Raw genomic sequence first — 24,270 nt, forward strand, 5'->3', positions numbered from 1 at the left:
TTAAATATCAGGGGACACTCCCTCTCTCTAATAGTACGGTTGCATATAATTGATGTGCGTAGGTGCAGCTAGAAAAGACAAGGCACTGAGAAATCATACAACAGGCAGAAAGTAAAAACCTTCACGTTTCCTTATTCACAAACATTTCCCACGTTGCCTCATCAGCAGGATACGACGGACAGCGAAACTCCCCGAACCTGTCCTACACGTCAAGCAAGCACAGGCAAAGCTCCTGAGCCACAAACTGCAGCGAACGCTTTGCCTTCCTAGACCTTAACCCACTCCGGTCTACAAAAGACCTTAACTGACAACGTAACCCAAAGGCCCGTGCAAACTGAGTGGGACACGAAGTGAATTGTTGGGGCCCAACAGCTTCTACAGGACCGGCTTCCCTGAAAAATCAAAAAGCTTCTGTGGCATTTTTACTGTGCATCTATGATCAATGATGTAAATAAATGTAGACCGGGAGAAACCCCGTAGAACTGGATAGATGTACAGACACACAGATACATTTAGTTCCGCTTACCGGCTCCGTGGTCATCCAACCACCATAAAATGAGTTACGCTCTCGAGTAACGCGCTCCACTCTCCAAACGTGATATTGCTGTGGCCAAGAGGACCATGAGCTGAACGTTCATTAGAGCTCCCGCAGCCAAACTCCAGGGTGCCCACTTTTCAGGCCCATGGGCTGGAGATCACTGAGCAGGTCGAGTGCTGAACTCTCCTGACCTTGCCATAGACACCCCAGCTTTAAGGATAATACTCAGAAAATGCTTTGACACCCCTGGCCTAACACCATAAATAAACTGATTTAGACTACACTGTCCAACTGGGGGCCTTTGCAGGTCCTGCTTGAACACGCCACATATCATGCCAAATATGTGAATATTTTGCAGTCCCCCGCTTGGTAGAACAACATACTGGCGTGACACCTTCATCGCAGACATATGTTTCTTTTATTTAATGGATTTCAGGCCAACACTGTTCTAACCTTAGAGTGTCAGAGTGGTGAACACCTGGATGCAAAAACCCTGGGGAGTTTAGGTTTCTTCTAACTTGCAACATTTAAACATAAAAACAAAATGATTTTCTACCCGGGTGGATTCACATTCACTGTAACACCATCCGCAAATGGCAGCAGAGGGTTATTTAAGTTAACGAAGGCTCGATCAGTCCTGTTATACAGCTCCACGGCAGGCTGTGGATGCGGCCATCTGTCTGAGGGCACACGTCCAGACGGCTGATAACACAAAAGACAGGTAAAAGCTAGCAACGGAAATCCCGGATGCAACTGAGAATAAATGGGGGCAGATGGTCGGTCGCAGGATAGGCCTGTCAGGGTAACTACGAGAAGGTCAGCGAGCAATGGAGCGAATGTGACGCTGACCCCGGACTCTGGAGCAGCTAGGAACCAGTAATTAACCATTAAGGCTTGTGCGCGTCAGCAAAAACAAACAACCCTCTCCAACATGCTTAAGAGTGGCGAAACCCTGCAAAAGAGACACTCATTAAGCGAGTTTCTTTCAACCGTGATTTATACCGAAGCAAGAAACGTTATTGTGCAGCTGCCGTTACTGCTGGGCGCTGGCAGGACGTCTCCGGCAGAAAACATGTCTCCTTTCCTCAGGCATCCTCTGCTATAGCCCTCCCTGACCGATGTGCTCCTCGTTTGACTCAGAAGTAACAGATCTTAGACTTGGAGCACAAGTCATTCCTTAACAGCGAGAGAACACACAAAAACATTCGCTTTTATAAAGTATTTTAGCAGGAAGGACACATTGAGATCTTTCTTGTTTTCATGTCCTGGGTTCGTAGACATTACATACTCCCTGCTTCACATACAGACGCTGCATGGTTATTCAATAAGTTGCTAGTCATGGTTTCTTCGCGTGTCCACACACCTGGCATAGTCTTATCCAAAGCAAGGTGGGGACTGTCTCCTCCGCCGCGTCCTTTCATTTACTCTAACATGAACCTTCGTTCCTTCGCTGCCGCCGAACACTCTTTACAACAGCTTTTATGCTGCACTATATATTTTATAGAGGACAGTCGCATTCAGTGTTTTTGCATTAAAAAAAGGTTTGTTTTGGAGATGTCTTCTTTAAAAAGGACTTGTTTTCGCTATCGTAGCACTATATGGAGGCCAAACCATCCTAATACTTCCACAACCGATTGACAAACAGAAAATAATAGGGTCGGGAAAACTCAGTGGTTGGTCATAATCCTGCAGATCTTGTGATGAAGAAGGTAAGATAGCTGCTCACATGGTATACAAATAATGTGGGTTTAGAATATATACATCTTGGTTGTTTTAATCTGTAAACAGCACCGAGTAAGTCTACAGAGTGTACAGAGAATGTAAAACGCAGGATATCCCGTTTAAGCTTTGAAATAGGACACCCAAGCAAGTTGGCTTAGAAGTAACGGAGTATCACATGTCGCTGGCAATAAAATAACCCAAAATGCTAGAGAGAAAAAAAAGTCAGCTGCTTGCCTGTCTTATTTATATCTGCATTATGAGAGATGATCTAATAACCAAGGTTTCCCAACACACAGTGTCTGCTCCTAAACCACATTATTCTGCCCAAAAAACTAAAGCTCTCACAAAACAACAGCAACTGGGTCACACGTGTCCATTTTATGTTTTTTGGTACAAAAGCAATACAAGTGAATCTGGATTGCGAGAAGGATTCCACATTCATTATCATTAAGCCAAGTTAACTTTTTGTAATCATACAATGTCTGACAAAGGTAGGGAGTCCCAGGCCTTGCGGATGTTTTTGTGCTGATGCATGGACTTTTTGGTATTTTTTAGGTGATGGGTCAATGAGGAGGAAAAATAAAAGACAGGTCTGGTTCTCCCCTCTTACATGAAGCAGCACTTATCTGCCAAGATTTTACAATTGACCTTAAATAGAACGGCGAGAAAGCCGGCACCGAGTAAAATCGTGGCTGCTACCAATACATTGTTATAGATCTGGGGGCCTGCTGGATACATGCGGCAATCTTTACACCTTTTGCGTCACGCAGCCTCATTCATAAAGCAGAGGACCACATACTTGACTATGGGATCTGTTGTACAGACAGCAGTGTAATTATGAGGTAGTCACCACCCGGCATTTGCCTGGTTTGCCCAATGCCCATACCGGGCCTGGCTCACAGTATATCAATGTACATCTATTACCACTCCATAGAATACTACTAGCTTTTGAAAAAAGTAAAGGTGGTTCTAATCACATCTTTTATTAGATTAAGATTTTTAAAAAGGCCGGTAGTCAACATGGTTCCTTGCACAGAGGTAATTGAGGTCTATTGTCTCTTGAGGTCTGAAAACAAAATATAGCTCTTTTTCTTACCCACAGTCTGGAGCTGGACACCACCGACAATCAGGGTCTGCCACAAGCCATCTCCTGAGCATGAACTCCTCGTATTTCTCCATTAACACATCATCGTTTAGTATCAAACGGATATCATAGGGGTTAAAGCGTTCAGAGCACTCGGGGCAGCTAATGTTGACCCTGCTTTCAGAGATCTCTATCCGCAGGTATTGACGCAAGCAGTCCGTGCATGACCTGTGGTGACATGTCATTATTTCAGGGAACCTGTCCTTGGAGTACCGTAAAAGGCACAAGGGACACTCCATAAAGTCTCCACTCTGCTTACTTACAGAGGCTGTCCCATTGTCTGAAGAGTTCATGGAGGCAGAAAATATGGAATTTTTATCTGTACACATCTCTGAGTGAATACTTTCAATGCTTGCTATACCATCAACTCCGCCATTTAGGTCTCTAGACTTGCGCTTACTGTCCTTTTTCCTTCGGAAGATAGAACCCCATGGCATCCTCCTTTTCTTTGGTGCCTTTTTAACAGGAGGGAGGCTGACCGAGGAAGTCGATGATTGCAGGTCCCGATCTGAACCCATTTGCCGATGCAAACTCATTTCTCCCTTACCACAAAATGTTCAAAGTATGTGCTTAGCACAGATCATTATGACTCGTGTTAACCGTTGTTCAGGGGAGTTTAAATGGGGTGTGTGGGGGGTTATTTTTCCTCCGGATTCACTGGACAATGTTTCAACTTGGTCCTGTAAATAAAACAAAGAGAAAAATGTATTAAAAAAAAAGTGTTGATAAATGGAACGGTCAGCTTCACCTTATGAGAATAATAAACTAACAGAGTTCATTTTGTCTGCTGTGAAGAAAAAAGTACTTTGTGAACTAAAACTTTTTTCTTTGGCATTCAGTGTCAAGAATAGCGTAAGTTACTTAGTTACTTGAAGTTCCCCATTCAGGACTTGAGGAGGATTACCAGCTGCCATGTGGACAGAGGAGGATTATGGGTGATATTCTCAGCTAACCCGGGGTGCAGATACAGCCTCCGTTGTCCATTACAAACACATGTGAGAAGACTCAGCCTTACATCAGTATGATCTCAGTTCAGAAGTACACATCATATTAGTGAAGCTAACACATTAATCCAGTTTAGCGTTCAGAGAATGCTGCACCACTAGTTCCTTAGCGGGATTTCCAAGATATCGGCGAAGCGGTTCTTCTCAATAACCAGGAATTCCTTTTATATTGAAGCACATTTCAGAATGTATTCCCAGCCACACATGTTATGCAGCGTTGGTTGCCCATCCATTATATATACCACCAGAGAATTAAATAGCATTCACAAGTAAAGCAGAGAGTATCTCGGAGCTCTGCCAGGAAGCGGGCAGCCATGGAGGCATCGGCAACAAAGGTAATAATAAATAAATAAATGTGCCTCTCCCCACATACTACCGATTACCCGTGACCCGCAGACTGCTGTGTGAAATATCCTCTAGGACATCTATGCCCTCCCTATTCTCATTATCTAGTAGGTTACCCAGATGGTTTGCTATAGTAAAGACAGGATTAGGGCTGGGAGGGTGTATATGAGAAATGCTGCAAGTTTACGCAAACAGGAAACACACAAGCAAACCCTGTTTTCGACAAAGATCTGGATTGTTTTTAACCCATTTTCCCAAAAATAAAACAAATAAATCTCTCGCCATACACTTTCCATTATGTCTGATAGCATTAATATATACCACACATAATATATATTATATAATACAGCTCACAGTCACTACGCACTCTCCAGCCGATGAAAGACTTTCATACAGGTAAGGAAACTGATGGGTGGTTGCGGTAAGACTGTTCTAGCTGGGGGCTTTGATCTACAACAGAGTAGTGTGAAGAAAGTTTACAAAATGACAAAGGAAATCATGAAATTGAAAGTAGATAATGAGCACACTAATGAGGGGAATACGAAGAATTACATATACAGGTTCTGGTTTTCAGCCATGCTCCATGATGCATCTGCATCTATTCCTCAAGACTCGCATAAACAGCAGCTTTAGAACAAACTGGCAATATTACTGGGGTTTTCAAACGTCGCCTAAATACCATGGATGTATATAGAAACTTTTATTTTAATTAATGAGATGTTTCCAGACACAGCAGGTTTGCTTGCGGGCAGCCTTAGAAGGGTCTGTTAGAAGAAGCAGGCAGTGAATTCCTTTAAGCGCATCATTAGAATAACACAAACCAAGAGTATGGTTACCATACCAAACCGAGTCCCTCTGGGGATCAATCAGGGCAATAAATTACTGACGGCAGTATTTATCAAGAGCCTAATACAATAAGTAAATACAATTGTGTACCCCTAAAGCTTTTGTGTCCCGCCGGCATCAGAATAAAGCTCTATGAACAGGCACCGGCAATTATTCCATCTCTAAGAAAGATGATAAATTTGGACCTTATCTCTAAAAATATTCTCACGTGCCCAGAGGGTCTAATCTGGCCAGGAGGGGAAACCTTTTCATACCATATTAACAGGCTACATCGCGACGAGCTGGGTGGTGATTTCACTATAGGTTCCATTTTACTGATTATACTTTGATTAACACAAAATATATAAGCTACTTAACAGCTTAGTAAAGCAGCATACGTCGATTTAAATCTGGTTACACGTGCAGTGGTGAGAGACGGAGAAACTCAAGCGATCACATGCACTTTAATCCATGCCATAGAGAGTCGCCTTACGACAACATACCTCGGGGGCCACGAATTTCGTTTAGATCTAGGAGTCGGCCAGAACAATTTAGGAGCCAACACCGGCCGGCAGTTAAAGGATGCCAATAGGGCAATACAACAAAAAACGTTTCTCCAGTGCTGCACCGCTTTGTACGCTACTGCAGTTAACTTCTTCATGACAAGGGATATTTTACACCATAACGAGTCAAGCTTGTATACTTAACCATTATTTTTACACAAAATAACACTATACAGTGACACATAAGCAACATCTTATATTCACCACCACCTTACAGTAACACACACACTAACATTCTACACACATATACACACACGCCAACACAGACCATATGCTGACATACACTCATGCTAATGCCATACTCCACCATACACACTAACACTACACTCTTATTCAGACGCAGACACACTGGCTAACACTATACATATATAACACCACACACACGCCAACACTATATCTGGTACTATAAAATACAGTAGCCATACTGACTCCGGCACTGTCCATTTACACACACTGACTCCAGCACCATACACATACACACACTGACTCTGACCTCACAGTCACCCTCACAGACCGACTCCAGCACTATACACAGTGGTTACTTTTACCAAACATTTCTTGCTATGTTCCTGCATAAAACCCCCATGATTTCTATTTGTCTCCATTACATATGGGGAAAAAAAGAAAATTACCTTTGTCAATACTAATATTCACAAACTGTTTCCTCTTTAAACAAAAAAGGAGGTTTTTACTGGAAGCCAAGACAGTTTCGTTACGATAAAAGCACCAGCACTTTCACTAACCCTTCCTGAAAACTTCTAACCACAACGCGTCAACACAAGGTATAAAATCAATGTATACCCAAAAACATACAGGTTCCAGTGCTTACAGTGCATTGTATCGCGTGAGTGTGCGCTTTTGCTTTATTGTGTGTGTATCTGAATATATATGCTTTTTAGGGTGTGCTGACCAAACCTTAGGGTCAGAACATCCCACCTACCACACAGGGGCTCCATTAATGGTGAGCAGAGAGCTCCGCGGTCCCTCTGATTCAGATCCTTGGTAAGCAATATAGCCGTGAAAAGTTAGATGGGACTCGCCAAACTGGGGCTACTTTGACGAAGTGGCGGGCTGAGCAATATATGACCCGATAATGTGACGAAATTCCCAATATACATGCGTCAGATAGGAGAGCGCTGAATTCTTGCTTTGTTGCGTGTACATTATATTGTAAGGGTTTTGGATTTCATTCATTTCATATCATATAACGTACAGTCAACTATACAGCTTCTGAATTCTGGAAGAGTCGGTCACGTATATTTATGGGGCAATCAAACACTAGTAGCCTAGAACACAACGTGTCCATAATAACTACACATTTCTTAAAAGTTATGGCAATATTGGCAATATTTTAGTAGACATGTACCTGTAGCTACAAGAATTGTAATGATAAATACTAGACATAATGAGCAATATAAAAAACTGAAGGTTGTGAATTTGTGCCGTATACTGGAAAAAGTGGTGCAATCAGTAAGTACATACCACTGGTTGCTATGGCTACCGTGCATCTTAATATATTTATTATATCATTATATACGGCACAGTCTTTAGAGCCCAAAATGCTGAAGCACATTCTCTACGGCAACTCCACGGCCGCAATCCCAGACCGTTAGCGGTTATAGAGAGGCGAGAGGCTGTGCATGCGCTTTAAGAATGAATCTCCTATTGCTGAGCATTTGGTCATTTTAGGCATTATATTAAAGGTAACAATTATATCCAAAATGTTAATTACAGCAGAGGACAAAGGGTTAACCATAATGGTCACCCAAGGCTAGGAATTCATCATGGGTCATCCACATTGAGGCTACATGAACCCAGGGAAGGACATACAAGACTTCGGGTGTATAAAGGGTGGACTTTGAGACAAGTTGGCCTTGTAATAGTAGGTGGAATCTTTAATTATGTCTGTCAACAGCAAGTACAATGTAATTGTATTTGATTCAGCACATCAAGAACCTGTATAAGTAGACGGCATCGAGGCCAAGCACAACGACTACCTTCCCTGGAAAATAATTAGAACAAAGCTCTCCGTAAGCCATTTAACATCTTCGTGTGGGAGGCTAAATACAGACACATACCGGGTAATGTGCACAGCGAACGGTTACGTCCTCGCACCCAGCGTCTAATATCGATGTGAGCCGAGTACTTTCCGACCCGCTCACAAGCAACGGGCGCTGCGACTGAGCTCTGATACAACATCCGAATAAACAGTGTGAGACGAGACCAGAAAGAGCGTTCACTGGAACCGCAGCATTAAACCCAAAAACATAAGGGAAATAAAACCACCGCTTCTTAAACAAGGCCTTTACTTATTGCGATACAAGACCGTAGTATACACTATACATCGTACTCAATGCCCTGTGTCACTGACTAGTTAGATAGCCGTGTGTGTGTGTGTGTGTGTGTGTGTGTGTGTGTGTTGATATTTTCACCCAACACATCACAGCTTAACTCCCATCACCCACAGGCAGTCACCAATGATGTGCTGCAGGTGATGGGCGCAGGAGAGCTCATCAGAGTCCGGCTGAGAGCATTTTACCCAAGATCAGTTTTCTCTTCTGCAGAGCAGCTTCCTTTGCATGATATATTATATAATATAGCATATTAGCGGAGGGTCGGCACACATGCAGTCTTCCTTTCTGCAGACACAGGAATGCCAAGGAATTACAGCACGAGTGTAATTAGATTATTTTTTTCTTAAAATTATCCTCCCTTTATTCCAACCCGGTGCTTGGGTAGCTCACATTAACGAGGGGGTTAATTATTCCAGGCAGCTTTACCATCGGAGAGGCCTTCGTACACACTGAGCCGGAAACACAGGGAGTATCGCAACTCCACCCCGGTCAGCCCTGCAACATTAAACACTAATAAAAATAAATGAGCACACGGAGACACGGCGGCTTCTAATAACCCGTTTATATTAAAAAGCGAGTGCGGGCCAATAAAGATAGGATGACGCCGTCTTAAAATTAGATCCCGTCTGATTTCAGAACCCGAGCCAGATCAGTGTGCGGCAACAGGGAAGCAGAAGGGCTTAATACCCTAGTAATTTGGGGCCCCTTCTGGCTTTATTATATTAATATTTTAATAGGGCCCATCAACTAACTGCTATAAAAAGAGTCTCCATTCATAACACATATGATTACTACATAGGCTGTGTGATAAAGATCTTTGAGAGACTCTACTTCTCTCAATAACATACTTTTTATTAATTTGATTTAAATGACCTAAAGATACTCCATCATGATGGGCTGCCATATTCACCCTTTAGCTCAAAGACTGCCTGGGGTCCAAAGTATCAGCACAACATGTACCGGGAGCAGCGAGTGCCGGCCAAATGTACAATTTCATGCTTTAATGCCACAATAATACTGCGAACGCACGCTTCAGTCCTATCACCCCTAGAGATCACACATCCAAAAAGCATATTCACAAGATCAAAGCTTACAGGAGAGGAAGCAATGTGCAATTCCGCACGATCGGCACTATACAGACCCGGATAACCGGGATGAACGTTGATTTTCGCCCCACGGCAACGCATTCTTGTGTAAGGTTTATATTCATGTTTGGAGAGATCTCCCTGCCGGAGGATGAAGCTTTCACGCTGCAGCCTTCGGGTCAGACGCTGGCGTGTCAGGAAACTCACAGGGGGCAGCCAAAAGCCAAACAAGATCTATGGGAACCTTACGACACTTTATGCAAAGAAATTGCATCATTTATCCCCGGATTGAAGCCTACGGCACACTCCGTACGAACGCTCTACTCTCATGGTCTCCATGGAAAACCCGGCTATAAACAGAACGTGGGCGGCTGTCAGTGTATTTTGGTTCTTATTTATAGCATGTATTGTCTTGAAAACAAGATACTTAATAGATTAAAAGGAGGCGGAAAATAAACACATGCCATAAAGATAAACATACATCAGGAGACCACAAGTGTGGGGAAGGAGATCAGCGCCATGTCAATCATCACTCGATAAAGCCAAGAAACGTGCTACAGAACTCATTTGCCTTTAAAACATGGAAGTAAAGCAAAGATTCAATGAAGTTTGCTCTAAGGAGGGAGTGATACGTCTCCTTCCTCAAGTAAACGGCCGTGTTTATTCTCCACGCACTCCTACTCCACACATACACCCTCGTGCATTCTTCAGCTAAAAGGGTGTACTGTGCACTTAAACGACGCACACTGCTTCTCTATGGCGGCGGCTTTCCACGCTGCCGGGAGCAGAAGGTTCAGATAAATACATTTCTTTAGCAGTCGGATCAGCCAGCAGATTTAGATCACTGACGCCATTCACTGAAACGAGAGCTTCAGTGACAGTCCGTCTACTTTGCCGGCGGCCTCGGTCTTCTTCCTGGTAGGCAGCAGGTTCGCAGCGAGAAGGCGAGCAGGCATTTGGGTCAAACCTTTTAACACTTGATATAACTACATGCCACTTCATTTTCTTACGTGTTAAGATATAAAATGTAAATCATGATTCTCTTTAAATATTTTATGGCCCCACCTGAACAAAATTATGTATGTATTTTGAATAATGAACCACTTTATTTTACAGTTAAACCCCTCATACACGTTTTTTTTATGTTTAAGTGGGCCACACCAAGGCTTTACATATTACATTATTTTTTTTATACCATTGGCTTTTGGGGTAGGTCTAAGGGGCACTTAAAATGTTGTTTTTTTTTTAAAATGTCCTTTTTCTCCTAATTTATTCTTCATTCTTTGGAAGTAGGAGAAGCTGTATTGGCCTGCTTTGCTGCTTGCAATACATGTGATTGGCCAGCAGGGATTTCCTGTCCTCGAGTGACATTTCTTTTATGATGGTGGACCGGCCCTTGCGTGGAGCACCATTACGCTTGATCAGCCGGTAGGGGAGAGCCAATAGACAGCCTGATCTCTCGTGCAAAGTAAGGACGTACTGGTACATCCTAAAGGGCTTTGTGGCTCAGGTTTTATGGACATACCAGTAAGTCCTAAGTGGACTGAAAGAGTTAAGACTTTTGTATTTCATAGTTTATCGCATGCAGTATAAGTCAAGGGGTGTTTTCTTTTATGTTAGCTCAGACTACTAGACAATCTATTAATCTGAAGCAAAAAAAATAAAAAAAATAGTGGAATTCCCCTTTAACAGCTGTATGCCATAGGTCAGCTTTCCAGAGTAATCATCGCAAAGGGCAAAAACAAATCAAGCAACAACTGTGCCAAGAATGTTCAAGTTCCTGCAGTTCGTACCTCCACTAGAATATAATCCGTTTTGCCTTCAGAGCGAGATACTCATCTAACCAGGTCCCCGTAGTAAATCTCAGAAAGCCTCAAACTCCTTCACAGCCACAGCCTTGTCAACAAACACCCGGAGTCAAAGCAATTCCTCTGCACAGGAAAAAGGAAGCACTCACTAGAGTAAGCGTGCTTCCTGCGACAAGACGCGGTGCCAGAAAAACACAAGGAGGAAACCTTTTCAGAGGAATCAAAACATTTTAATTAAACATCATGGCAGGACACGCTGTTCTGTTAGTGCAGGGTTATTTTTCTATTAAATAGACATTCGGACTTACTCCCATTTATCCAGACAATAACCTGTGACAGTCCTGGGGTGTAGCAGGTATATTCTTATGACCAGCCCTGAGTAACCATTACAATCTGCATCAGTATGTACCGACTTCTAACAAAAGGCAGAACACCCCAGCGGTGGCCGAGAAACCGGGCCATGACTTCAACTCAACAGGAAGCAGCAGATTAGAGTTTCAGTTCTTAGACTAAGAAAAATAAATATTAAGAAGGATCGTAAGAAGGATCGGTACAATGCCTTTGGAAGCACATCTCTACACTGCCTTAAAATGCCATGTGGTTCTGGGGAGAGCAGAGAGATGTTAAATGTATCCCCTGCCACAATTATGCCCCAGGGACCTCAATACGATTGCCCTGTCTAAGCCAGCATCCAAGGTGGGATTCTGCCGCAGCTAGAAAGGAGCATATAGCGCTTACAAAACGGACCCGCAGTTCTGTACCAATAATTTCATCATTTTTTAAAATATGCCAGTGTTTTTCTAAAATCTTTTTATTTAAGGTTTGCTATTGTATTGTGTAAAAAGGCGACACTAAAACCTTTTTTTTTTTTTGTTTTTTAAGGACTGGATACACCTCTATGAGAAGTGCCCCATTGACCTTTACCTCTGTATAGCACTTGCACTTCAAAAGCAGTGGCACTTTTTTCCGGCACCAGCACTTTCTTGGAACAACATGAAAAACATTGTTTTTGTGGAGAGAGTGGTCCTTCGATCTCAAACAGTGGAACTTCTTCTTTGGATTATCCATGAGATTACAAAAGCGGACCATAAAGCGGACTTGCACACCACCCCAGTGTGCCCATCCGTGTGTAAGCGCAATCATTTTGTTTTTATTCTTTATACGGGAAGATACTATCCCATTTGGCTTTGTTTTCTTCCCTTTCTGCCACTCAATTTAGATTAAAGAAAATTGAGAAAAGCTTGTGAGTGCCACTATTTGCACAAAACATTTATTGCTGATTTTTTTGCTGCACTATTGTGTTGTGTTTTGTTTTTGGTTTATTTACACGAGCGCCCCTGGGTGGATATCATTTTGGATATCAGCATTTGGAGAGTGTTGTTTAGGGCTGTAGCTGTGAAAGTATATAAGGAAGGGGAGTATTTATTTTATTATTATTGATAAACCTTTTTCACTATTAGTTCTTTCTGACACCGGGAGATGGGTCTCAGGAGACATCTGCGGCTAATGAAACCTTCACTTGTGTCTGAAATCTAGGTAATGTTTACACCAAAAGTGGGAAACATCCTTTTCCATGTTATAGTCCCAAACATCCTGCATTTGCAAATAATACGGTAATAAAAAAAAAAAAAAGGGCTTAGGTTAGGAGAGGGGGAAATACCCGACATCAATACACTGTTCACCCCCCGGGTTAAGACATTATCCTCACTGGCAGGATGAGATCGATGCCCTATGAAAGATCACAGCACGTCCTGAGAGGAAGCATTGCGTTGCCAGCTGATGCCTCCTAGAAATGGCACGGGTTACTGCCATGCTGCTCAGCCGTGGACTTCTGCCCATCACCAGCTCCCAGTACAGGACATCCCCTTCATTCATTAACATCCTAACACCTGTGTGCGTGTAAATATATATACATACACACATACATGCAACCATATACATGCATACAAACACTTCTCCCCCAAGCTGTATGGATGCCTGCGATGACAGACACTCTTTGGTTACCTCTTTTGATGGCCATAACAGCTGTGACCTCTGGTGTCAAAAATATATCCTGGAACGCACACAGATTAACATCATGGAGAGGGACCTCATATAACCCACAAGCACTACAAGTCAGGACTAGACCTGAAACAACGAATCGATAACGGGAATCGTTGTCGACGATTTCCGTTATCGATTAATCGAGTGATGGATTCGTCGTTGGAGCGCTCGGCTCCTTTCACTTACCTCCGCCAGCGTTCCCCCGTTTCTGCTGCAGAGCTCTGTAGTGTCCGTCTGCTTGAAGTTACGTAATGACGGATGTGACGCGCGTGAACGATGAAGAGAGAGAGAGAGAGAGAGAGATTGCCGGGTGGGAAACTGATGGGGCAGAGTGTGGGTGGGTGCAGGGCATTTCATTAAATTATTAAATATTGTGGTTTTTTTATCCGATTAATCGATTAAATAATCGGCCGATTAATCGATTATTAAAATAATCGTTAGTTGCAGCCCTAGTCAGGACCATTTCAGTCATTGGGGGAAACTGTACTTAACATAAAATTCTCTACCATACACCTTGATGACACATAGTAACGCAATCTGACGATTCATAGAATGAGGTAAGAAAAGGCGGTGCGCCCAAACTCTAATCCCGGCTCCGAGGAGGGTGGCTTGCATGGCTGTGTGGTTTGGAGCACTAAAGATTCCATCTTTGATGTTAATTCTGTCCTGTTAAGCATCACAAAATTAACTAAAAATCTGTACTGCCATCCTTTGTGCAACATAATCTGCCAGCAGCTGCAAGAACATTAAACTTCTTAAAGGAGCTAAAATATTTGCAGTAAAAATCAATACCTACGGTACATCCATATGACAGGGGTATCCGTTAGGGTCGAAGCAATTTACTACCTTCCAGCCATTGTTGGATTACAACTCCTATCGCCCTGAATCAACAGATAGACGACAAAGACTAGAGGCCAGCGGGTCGTCCAACGCTAAGGAAATCCAACAGATACTGTACACAGCAATGGCTTCAAACGAACAAAGCGCAGAGCGAGTCCCGTGTTTAAATAGGTTTCTATGTATACATGTACAGACCACATACTGAGATTCATCTCATTCCAGCTTTGGGCATTGCTGGGAAAGAAGTGCGTGCCAACAGATAAACACGGCTCGGTTGTCTAGGTGCTTTGACTCCCACTAAAGCAGGAGATTGCTTCTCTCTTTATATTTCTATGACATTTACCTTCCTGATCCATGCTGAAGTCACCAACCCGCCAAGTCAGCTCACTCGGGAGTGCAGTCGCTGTGCAAGCAGGTCCAAAACCACTGGGAACAAGCAACCAACGACGTAGCTCTCTAATATACAGCTTTATAAAAGCAACTAAGGTTGTTTGTGTGAGTTACTGATTAACTCTACTAGCTTGAATATTCTCTTCTAGACCAAATGATGACGACGAGAGCCTCAGGGAGTTTATTAATTAAACTTCAGAGATCATTGGTGGATTCACACAGATTTAAGTGTGCCACATGCAGCCGTCATAAAGTATATGGAAGTCAGTGAGCGGATATGGATTTTCCTCACCAGTGATGAAACCCCCTGCGCTGCACTCCAGGATTGGCCATAAGTTTGGGATGGCAGCCAGAGGGAGGAATTTCCAACTCAAGCGATTTGCATGAAGTAACATACGGCTCCAATACGCATTTTACATGAATAGGGCTGGAGTCCTCCTTTAAACTAGATTTTAGTAGACACTTTAGGTGCAGTCTGCCTTCAAATCTTTTTTCTTGGAGACCTTCATGTCTAGCGACGGCCGCACTGAACAGAAAGGTTTAGAGGCTTACTGTATGTTTAAAGATACCTTCAGAATGACTAAGGAAGTACAACGATTTAATTTAAAGAGGATGTTCTGGAAAATATTTCTAAGAAGCCAGGGTTTCCCCTTCAGCTACATCCACTTCAGCAGAAGAACATATCTTACAAAACAGAGCGTCAGGTCTGTGGCATCCGTTGTGGCCACTGAAAACAATAGCAGACCAGCAAACACTTTTCTCCCAACGTGCGGCCAGCTGTGAAGGTTTACGCCTTCCTACTTTGCAAGACAAACACTACAAATAACATCTGGGCTTTATGAGTCAACGTGATACACTTCCAGACAATACCAGCCTTATTAGGCCACTGTGTGCTGCCGCAAGGCCAAAGAGATTACCGACTATTGTGCAGACGCCACGTGATGTTCAGAAGATTGTAATACTTTTTAAAGCAGTCGGCATAAGATGTAGCATATGAAAAGCTTGAGGGGGTCTTAAAACACTATTCATATCACCGTGCTTGCTGCATAGCGAGCCGTCACCATCAGAAGAATTCCCCAAAGCTTCCCCAAAGCTTTTACCAAAATAACTGCTGTTTTGGGTTTAACACGGAAGCTGCATTTAACTTGAAGGTTCAGAAGACTTTACTTTTGGTGATCAATGGTCTATAATCTATAAACATGTCCAAAGATAGTAGCTGCGGGCATTTAACTGGGTTGTATAGTATTCACTAAACAGAGCACCGTAAAGGGCTCCCAGAACAATGGGAACACTTTGGACGTGTATCTGCATGATGATTGGCTCAGATATTCATACATCTGAGCAGAGAGAGGTCACCATAGCTGGGGTCCTTTAGGTTAACCGTCTCTCTACTATTACACAAGCACAATATAAGAAATATCAACCTTATAAACATAAAAAAAAAACAGCCCACTTAAAAGTCTAATGTCTAACAAAACAAAAAATCCGCTGGAGTTACTGACTCTTCTTGGCAGCACTCAGGAACTTTCCCATAACAGAAAGCATTTCTACATGCGGACCGAGCATTTCTGTCTGCAAATCTGTACAACCGCATTAACCACAAATTTGAGCCTTTTCCCCGTAACTACTTTTCCCATCTAAAGTAATATAACAGCTAAGATATGACTTCATTGGATCAACATTCTACTGAACGTGTACCATCCAGCTCACATTATTGTTATCAGCGAATGAGACTTTAAGGCAGATGGTAAGACCAAAACACCCCACAGCTCCATGCTATACTGCAAGGGCTGAAGCAGGGAGAGCTCATTCACCGCTCCGTTATATACATACAGAGCTGGAAAAGGCTGCATGATGCCCAGGGTTAGGCGGTGGGCATCTAGACATGGGTTGGTGTCTGTGTGTTCTGTCAATCCAGATGCCAATAGGCAAATTTACGGACAACTTTAATTTCCCCCAGTGGTTGCCCTTTGTGGCCTTAACTGCTAGAGGCAATCATCATTTTGCCAGGTAGCCTTAGCCATGAAATCAGAGCAACTGGGGTTAAAAAGAATGCAAGGAAGGTGCTAGTCTGACTGATGTTTTAGATCAGTTAAGGCCGATGACGCTTATTACGGTACTTTCTTTGCCAGTAGATTTAATCCTGCCACATGTTGAGTTCCAATATGCAATTAAGAGGCTATCTCAGCGAAGACAAGTACGTCTACACATAGAAGCTCTAGATTTGCTTCAGGGATAAAACAAAGCATATCTCTACCGCAAACGCCCGTAATGAACTACAGCACACCTAGTATAAAGACTATCCAAACTCAGCGCCTAAACCTTCTGTGGTCGATTTATGTGAAGTATCTTGCTTAAAGGAGCTTTATTCATGAACACTCACATCTGTAAAGGTCACACGCACATTTTCCGCTACCATGTGTGCCCAAACACCATGGAAACAGAAATCCACGTTATTTTCACCATATCGCGGAATATTACATTCTTTCCAGCAACTGAAGGAGCAAAAGAAGCCATATGTAAGCACTGCGGCTCACTGAAGGTCCTGACAATAAAGGGCATACATTTCATTATTTAGGAATACAAATTTTACTGTTTTATGCACCGCAGATGAAAAAACAAATGTATAGTAAAGAAAGTAAAAACTTAACATCTTAGATGTTTATTTCTGTACACTCCAGCACTGTTTGGAACAATTGAGAAGAAATGGCCAAATCATGGAGGCCAACCAGCTTCTGGGTGGGTCCTATATTCATACCGGCGGCTTCCAAATCTTTGTTCTAATTCATACTGATCTCTAAATATGCTTTTGTTATCTTGTAACAGCTGAGAAAATTAATACAAATTGTATAAATGTATCTTTCATTTGGATCTAGATAAATTCACTACGTTTGCTATGCTAAATATGCCCGGAGTCTTTAATAACCGCGCCTTAGGAATAAAATAGACAGGACGGAGCGTATGAACGGGAAGCGCTGGTTACTGTGGAAAGCAGCTGACTTAAGGATGACAGCAGCGTTATAATCCAGCCATGAGTCACAGAGGCTGGGTGGAAAGCAAGCGTGGAGCGTTAACCCTGCAGACGAGGGGACACCGGACCGCGTTACACACAAATTATAATCTCCACTGGCATGAAGGTAACGATTACTAAACACTCCTCGCTTTGGTCAGATTTTGTCCCCTTTATCCTCGGTCTTTAAACACGGCACACAGGGTTGCGGGACTTAATTTCTACCTTTTTATACATATACACCTAAGCTCACCAATATATGTATGTATACGTATATATATATATACGTTCAAGGCTAGTCACTCACAAAGGACTTGTGATATCCAATTCCCAATCGCGTGCAGCTTTTATGGTTTTTGCATAAATGGACGTGATGTGTGGGTTTACCCCTCATAAAATGTTAATTCACACATTAACGTTGCCTGTGAAATCCCGTAGCCGCGTCACGCGATCGCTGTCAAGATGAATATTACGCCCCAGAACAGTGAATGCGGAAGAGAGAGAACGCCCGATGCAGTATTACACAGCACAGAACACTCAGGTGGATCCTAGTGTGCGAGTCTCCGCTGGATTAAAACAATACCGACAGTTTCTATTTTTTCTGCATCCGGATCATCATCGCAACCTGTAAAGTTTTTCATGAAACTACACACAAGACACCAGGTTGGACTCCATTTACAGTAAAGCAGTGCTGGCCTGGAAAGAGCGGAAGAGGACGGACTGATTCAAAGGACTGTCTGTACAGACAGAAGTGAGCGACCATCTTACTAAAGCACATACCATGGGGCTAAGTTTCGGGACAGGGGGTCATTTATACCATAAAAAAAACCACTTGCGTGTTACGTGTGCGGCAAGTTGCTCTAGCCATGAATTCCCTTTTCCACACGACTGATCTGTGTTACTTTCCAGTGCGGGAATTAGCAAAATGTGGATGAGACCATACATTATATGGTTAACCACCAGTTGCCATAAATACTCTAGTAGTTGGGCATTCTGCTGCGATTGTCATCGTTTCTCAAAAATAACCAAGTGAAAAGCTTCAGTTTTGGCAGGGCCGAGGAAACGGAAAGTTCCACACATTCCCCCCCACAACAAAGACTTGAGTGTAGCAGGGTTAGGAGAATTTGCAGCGGCTTAGCCATTCGTACAGAAAATACGGAACAAAAAAAAAAAACTTTCAGCATATATACACAAGCCGTGTATTTATACACATATCCACCAGACTGGTACAGTTTGTTCAAAACAGATAATACTGACGTGGGATATACTGCATTCGCAAATTAAGAAAGAAACTTTGAAAAACGTCCCTTTAGGGAAATCCAAGCATCCCCAGAAAAGAATTAGGAAGAATTGCTGGAAGAGTCACTAATCTTAACAATAATAAGGAATGAGTCAGGTGATGCACTTCATTTGCCAATATATAGAAATTACTGTTGGAGTGTAAAATTACCGTAATACCAAGACGGGCCTTCGATACCTGGCAAGGATAACACATACAGGGAGAGGCGTAATGGCACAGACATGTTAGGTCTATGCTTTGTAAAAAGAAAGGGAAATTGTTGCACAGCATGCTGGGAGTTGTTACAACACAGATGATGAGGCTCTGTTGCCCAGTCCTGCTCAGACGGCAAACAAAAAGAGAGCCGTGACAACCAATTCCACCAAAAACCATGCTACTCAAAGAAACAGTTTGTGTGATTTGTTTCCTGACTGTCGGAATAGTTAAGTAAACCTGGAGAGGAATGCGTTGAAGTAGGCTAGATATGGATCATCCGGAACATTTACACCCAACAAACCAGTAGAGTTTCACTGCAGACTAAAGAGATGTACTAACTGCTTTCCACTCTGCACAGCATAAGAAATAAACATAAATCGCTGGAACTACTAGGAGACTTACTCATTTGTTATGTTCGCCTTTTAGATGTTCTGAGTTATTCATTTAACCCAAAAAAGAACATGCGCGCACTCAAGTCTCCCACATACGAAAGGAACAAAAGCAACCAAATACCAGGGATGTTACTAAGGCTGAAACGTTGATTTTGTGCTCTCTGCCCCTGCCGGTCTTCAAAAGGTTCAGTCCCACGTAGCAACAAATGGCTGGTTTATGCAAACCTTGCGCTCACGTGTGGCTTCTAAGTGGTATTTTCATTATATAGTGTATGCGTATGACATTCAACCTCAAATATATACGTTCTAGTTTTAAAGGAGCGGGCATGTGCAGAACACCAGAAATGGGCGAAGCGGGCAAGGTCGGGCAGACAACGTAACATGGATTTATATCGCGGATGAAAAGCATTCAGGTCCTTTAAAAAACATACAAATGCAATAGGTAGCCGTGGACAGATTATAGTGATCAAGGATTTTGGGAGATGGACAATTATAGGCTCCTGCATCAATAGCCAGGGTTGTTCTAACATTTGATCGAAACCTTTAATTTCTCGGCAAGAGCCTTAATCATTTTGCACGGCTCCGGTATAAAGGCCAGTACTCATAAGATCGTGAAACTGGAACCGGTACAGAACCCCGAGGCCTGGAAAGGGCAGCCACCCATTTACGGTCAAAGAACGGCTAATCGCTGGATTATCGGATGTATCCAAAATCCCACAGCAACAAATCACGCCTTGAAAATATTCTCGGGCACCTGTGCAAGCATTCATAGACGATTCCCTTTCTTCATCTACACATACATTATACATTCTACGACCTCAGCACCAATTTGGCAGCCGAGACGCACATTAATTTCTCGGGACTTCGACAAGAACATCAATGACTTGCTTGTGGACCCCTCTAACACGGATAAGGGGCTGCAAAACTCCAGAACATACAGCGATTCAGACTCTCAAAAGCAAGAGCTATACTTTGCAAGCACTTATTAACTCTTAATGCAAACAGCCACACGCCGATACACCGCAGGATAGATACTCTGTTTCAGAATGCAAATTAAATGCTGCATTATGTCGTTATAGCATCGCAGATCTTCCACCCCATCTGACAGATCGCACCATCAAAATGACAAGGTCAGTGCACAACCATGAAAATAAAATACTACCAAGGGCAAGCCTATATTTATTGGAACGGGTGTACTTACGGCAAAGAGCACTGGGGGAAACGAAAGCAAAAGCAAGTCATGGGGCAGGATATACGATCACCTAATCTCAGTGAAAATGTAATCCACCTCCCCCGTTTGCACAATAAAACCGCACGAAATGTTTGTTTCATATAACCAGTTACATGGAACTATAAACTAAACCGGTTACATGGGACAAAATACACTAGAACTGCATATGATGAGAATACTGTACAAGACTAGCCAGCCACTGATCTGGAAGAGAATGGGAGTTGTGGTTCTGTAATAGTTACAAGGCTATTAGCTGCTATCGATAGACTGCGACGTAGGTCTTAAAACACCGGCCTTTAGAAACAAGTTAACAAGAGTTGGATAGACAAACGTAAGGAAGCACACTGCGGACAATTATATGAATATTACAGGGTCCAAAAAGTCATACTCTTGCATGATCCAACTACTCTGGGGCCTCCAGTAGCCAAACATATCAGGAGTATCAATGTATAAAAACTAAGCTTGTGACAAAATGGTATAAACAGAACTAGCACCATTTAAACATATGGATGGGATAGTACCATGAATTAAAATGGGTTTTACATGGCTTTAGGGGCCTTATGTTCAGACTTACATCGTTGTGCATATTTGGTAAACAAGGCAAATCTGATGAAGAATACTTAATTATCACAAAACGCGCCCACTCTTGGACACCTTTACAGATAAATGCTATTCTCTCATCCGATACGATGGTTATGATCACAGAATGTGCCGAGCGGCTGATTTAAAGTGACACTGCAGTCACCGCACACACATGAATGCATATGACAGCTGAGTAACCCCCCCGTAAAATGCATAGAGGGATGTACTTTCATATGCATTCTCTGCTGGTGGGGCTGATGGGGACACCAGACCGTTCATTTAAAGCCCAGTCATTATTAAGGTTGAATTTAGACCCTTTTAGATATAAGTAGATCTGGTATGGGGTATTTTAACACAACGCAGCGATGCAGATACAAATAGAGTATTACGAAGCCTACACACTGCATGCATTGCTTTCAGTACCTTTCTGATAGAGGTTACTATTTCCTGAACTTCAACACAACATATTTAACAGAAAATGTCTACACCGTCAACAAAAGTCTTCTTATAACACAGGCTATGAAGAAGTGGACAGACAGTAAAACGCTGCTCTGAGCCGTAAGAATCTGCCAACCTTCAGTAACTTTTTGTATAAAATTCTAGATTACACTAAACACGTTTCCCCTGCCTGCTTCTGGCTTTTATAAGGACAATCTGCGAGTTCTCACAAACACAAACTTATTCCTTCCCAGGTCTTGGAAGCAAGGAATGACGTAGCCATTTGGAACGCTCTAACCACAGATGACTAACTATCCAGAATAATAAATACATATGACGCTATAAAAACGACCTGCAGGACGAACGTACCATAAACATGTAAATGCCAACGCTGACACATTGAGATTGCACTCATACTCAGATAATGAGTATGAGTGATGAATCTGAAAACCGTAGAGCTGACCCGCAAGTCTTGAGCGACGTGATACGCTGATAAAAAAAGCAACCAACATGAGAATAATGGTAATTCCTCAACGCAATATCAGGTACCGTTTCCACGTTTTAACACGTCCCAATTCTTACTTATGTATGAGCAGAAAAACGGTACAAAAAAGGTCATAAACATAAAGCTGAATAAAACAGGACCTTCTTCTAAATTGCAACACATTGCAGACAATTACAGTTTACAGTTACTGAACGGATTTCCTTACTGGGGTTGACGGCATCAACTTTTCCGAACACGACACGCAGCGCTTTAAATCCATACAAAGCAGATCACATCATGCCCCAGCCGGGCTTAATAATTAACACGCAAAATACATACAAACAGATTGCTCTTCAGCCCTGGCAGCCAGACACAAATTACCAACCAGCCCCATACACTTCCCAATCTAGCCTGGCAACCGGATAACCTACGATGAACCCCATAATGTGGAGGGGAACTTTTATTATAGCCTCCTGGCTTCCATCCAAGTATCCCACAGTATGCTATCTCTCCAGCAGCTGCCACCCATGAGCAGACACCCCATTGAAACAATCTACCACCACAGTACAGAAATACATTTTTAGGCCACCTGGCTCACTTCTGCCCCCTATCTCAAGTTATTAAGCAAACATGTACCCCAAAAACTCAACACCCCCCCAAAAAAAATCTATAAGGGCTATTAGGACAGGCTTTGTGGGCTCTTAGAAGCACCAGATCCTCTATCCACTTCCTGTAGACCAGTAGATCCCATCCTGTGGTGGGCAGCCAAGGTTTCACGCCCCACAACATAAAGCCTCCGTCCCCAATAATGACCACCGTGTGAGCCCCTGGCAACCACCCCCGACCGCAACCACCACCCACCCGTGTAACAAACCCCACAGCCCTCACTTTTCCAGCAGCCCTCACCTAACTAGCAGGCGTGTTCCTTGACTCCTCCAGAAAGCGGGTTTCCTCAGCTAAGACAGACAATCAGTATGAAGCGGCACGAACAGCAGGAGATACAGCCCCGGTGTGAACCACCCACCTCGAGCAGCCGCTGTTCCGGACCCCGGAGCCGCCGTCTGAGCCCATCAGAGAAGCGGAAGTGAGAGCGCCAGTGGGGAGGGGGGAGGGGGAAGCAGGAGCAGGGAGGGACGCGCGCTCCCGAGGATTTTAACAGTCACTACGAGAGACAGCACGATGCAGTGACGTCACGCGCGCTCGCGAGAATCCGACGCACCCTCCCACATAGTCAAGCGTGCTGCGGAACGACGCGGGGGCGCGCATCGTGTTTGTCGGGAGAGAGCATGCAGCATGTGACGTCACACGCTTTCCTGCAGGTTGAAAAATAACAGCGGTGGGTGCGCGTGTCTCTGCTGTGTTGGTTAGGTTGCCAGGCGCCGGCAGTTAAAAGGAGAACGAGAAAAAAAACGGCAGCCGTTAAAGCGGAAAAATGTAAAACATATACATGCTAATGCATTTCACCTGCGGTAATGCTTTGTTCACCGTACGGTCAGTTTTTAGCGGTTAGCGGCCCGGTTGGTGAGTTTGTCAGAGGGCTGTCACAGAAAGTATTGCACAGCAATAAATAGGGGTTATAGGACTCGGTTTAATGCCAACCTGTGAACCACTCGTTAAAAAGGACACACCAGCCGTCTTATGCCTTTCATACAACCGATAGCTGAGAAGTCCCCTCCCCCCACCGAACGGGGCTTTTCAGAAACTACCCTGTATGCCCAGAATTTTCATTTATTTTGGCTTCTATAGGGCAAATATCACAAGTTGCGCAAAACGTTTCAAAGTTTGCTCCTTTAACGTCAATCATTGCCCCAAATCTTGAAACCCCCATAAAGCTACTATGTATGTATGTATGCATGCATGTATGTACCATATATGTGTGTGTATATATATATATATATATATACAAATGGGGCATTTTGCTAGGGAATTTGGACTCTTAGGGCATCTGCTTCGTCACTGATCTCTGCAAAGGTTTTG

At 43.2% G+C, this 24,270-nt stretch overlaps 1 protein-coding gene across 2 annotated transcripts in view; it reads right to left on the reverse strand.

The window, feature by feature from the left end:
* Positions 1-23,407, reverse strand: part of RNF19A (ring finger protein 19A, RBR E3 ubiquitin protein ligase) — a 39,741-nt gene extending 16,334 nt beyond the window's left edge. Inside the window, exons 1-2 of one of the 2 annotated variants that reach the window (XM_053466051.1) lie at positions 23,318-23,407; positions 3,357-4,084 (exon numbers count right to left, since the gene is read on the reverse strand). In XM_053466051.1, the coding sequence (XP_053322026.1) occupies positions 3,357-3,940 (584 nt within the window). In that variant the 5' untranslated portion in view covers positions 3,941-4,084; positions 23,318-23,407. Of the gene's footprint in view, positions 1-3,356; positions 4,085-23,199 lie in introns of both variants that reach the window. The other variant, XM_053466050.1, reaches the window with a different exon arrangement.
* Between the last annotated feature and the right edge of the window lie 863 nt (positions 23,408-24,270).

This window comes from Spea bombifrons, chromosome 5, assembly GCF_027358695.1.
Source record: "Spea bombifrons isolate aSpeBom1 chromosome 5, aSpeBom1.2.pri, whole genome shotgun sequence".
Taxonomy (NCBI): Eukaryota; Metazoa; Chordata; class Amphibia; order Anura; family Pelobatidae; genus Spea; species Spea bombifrons.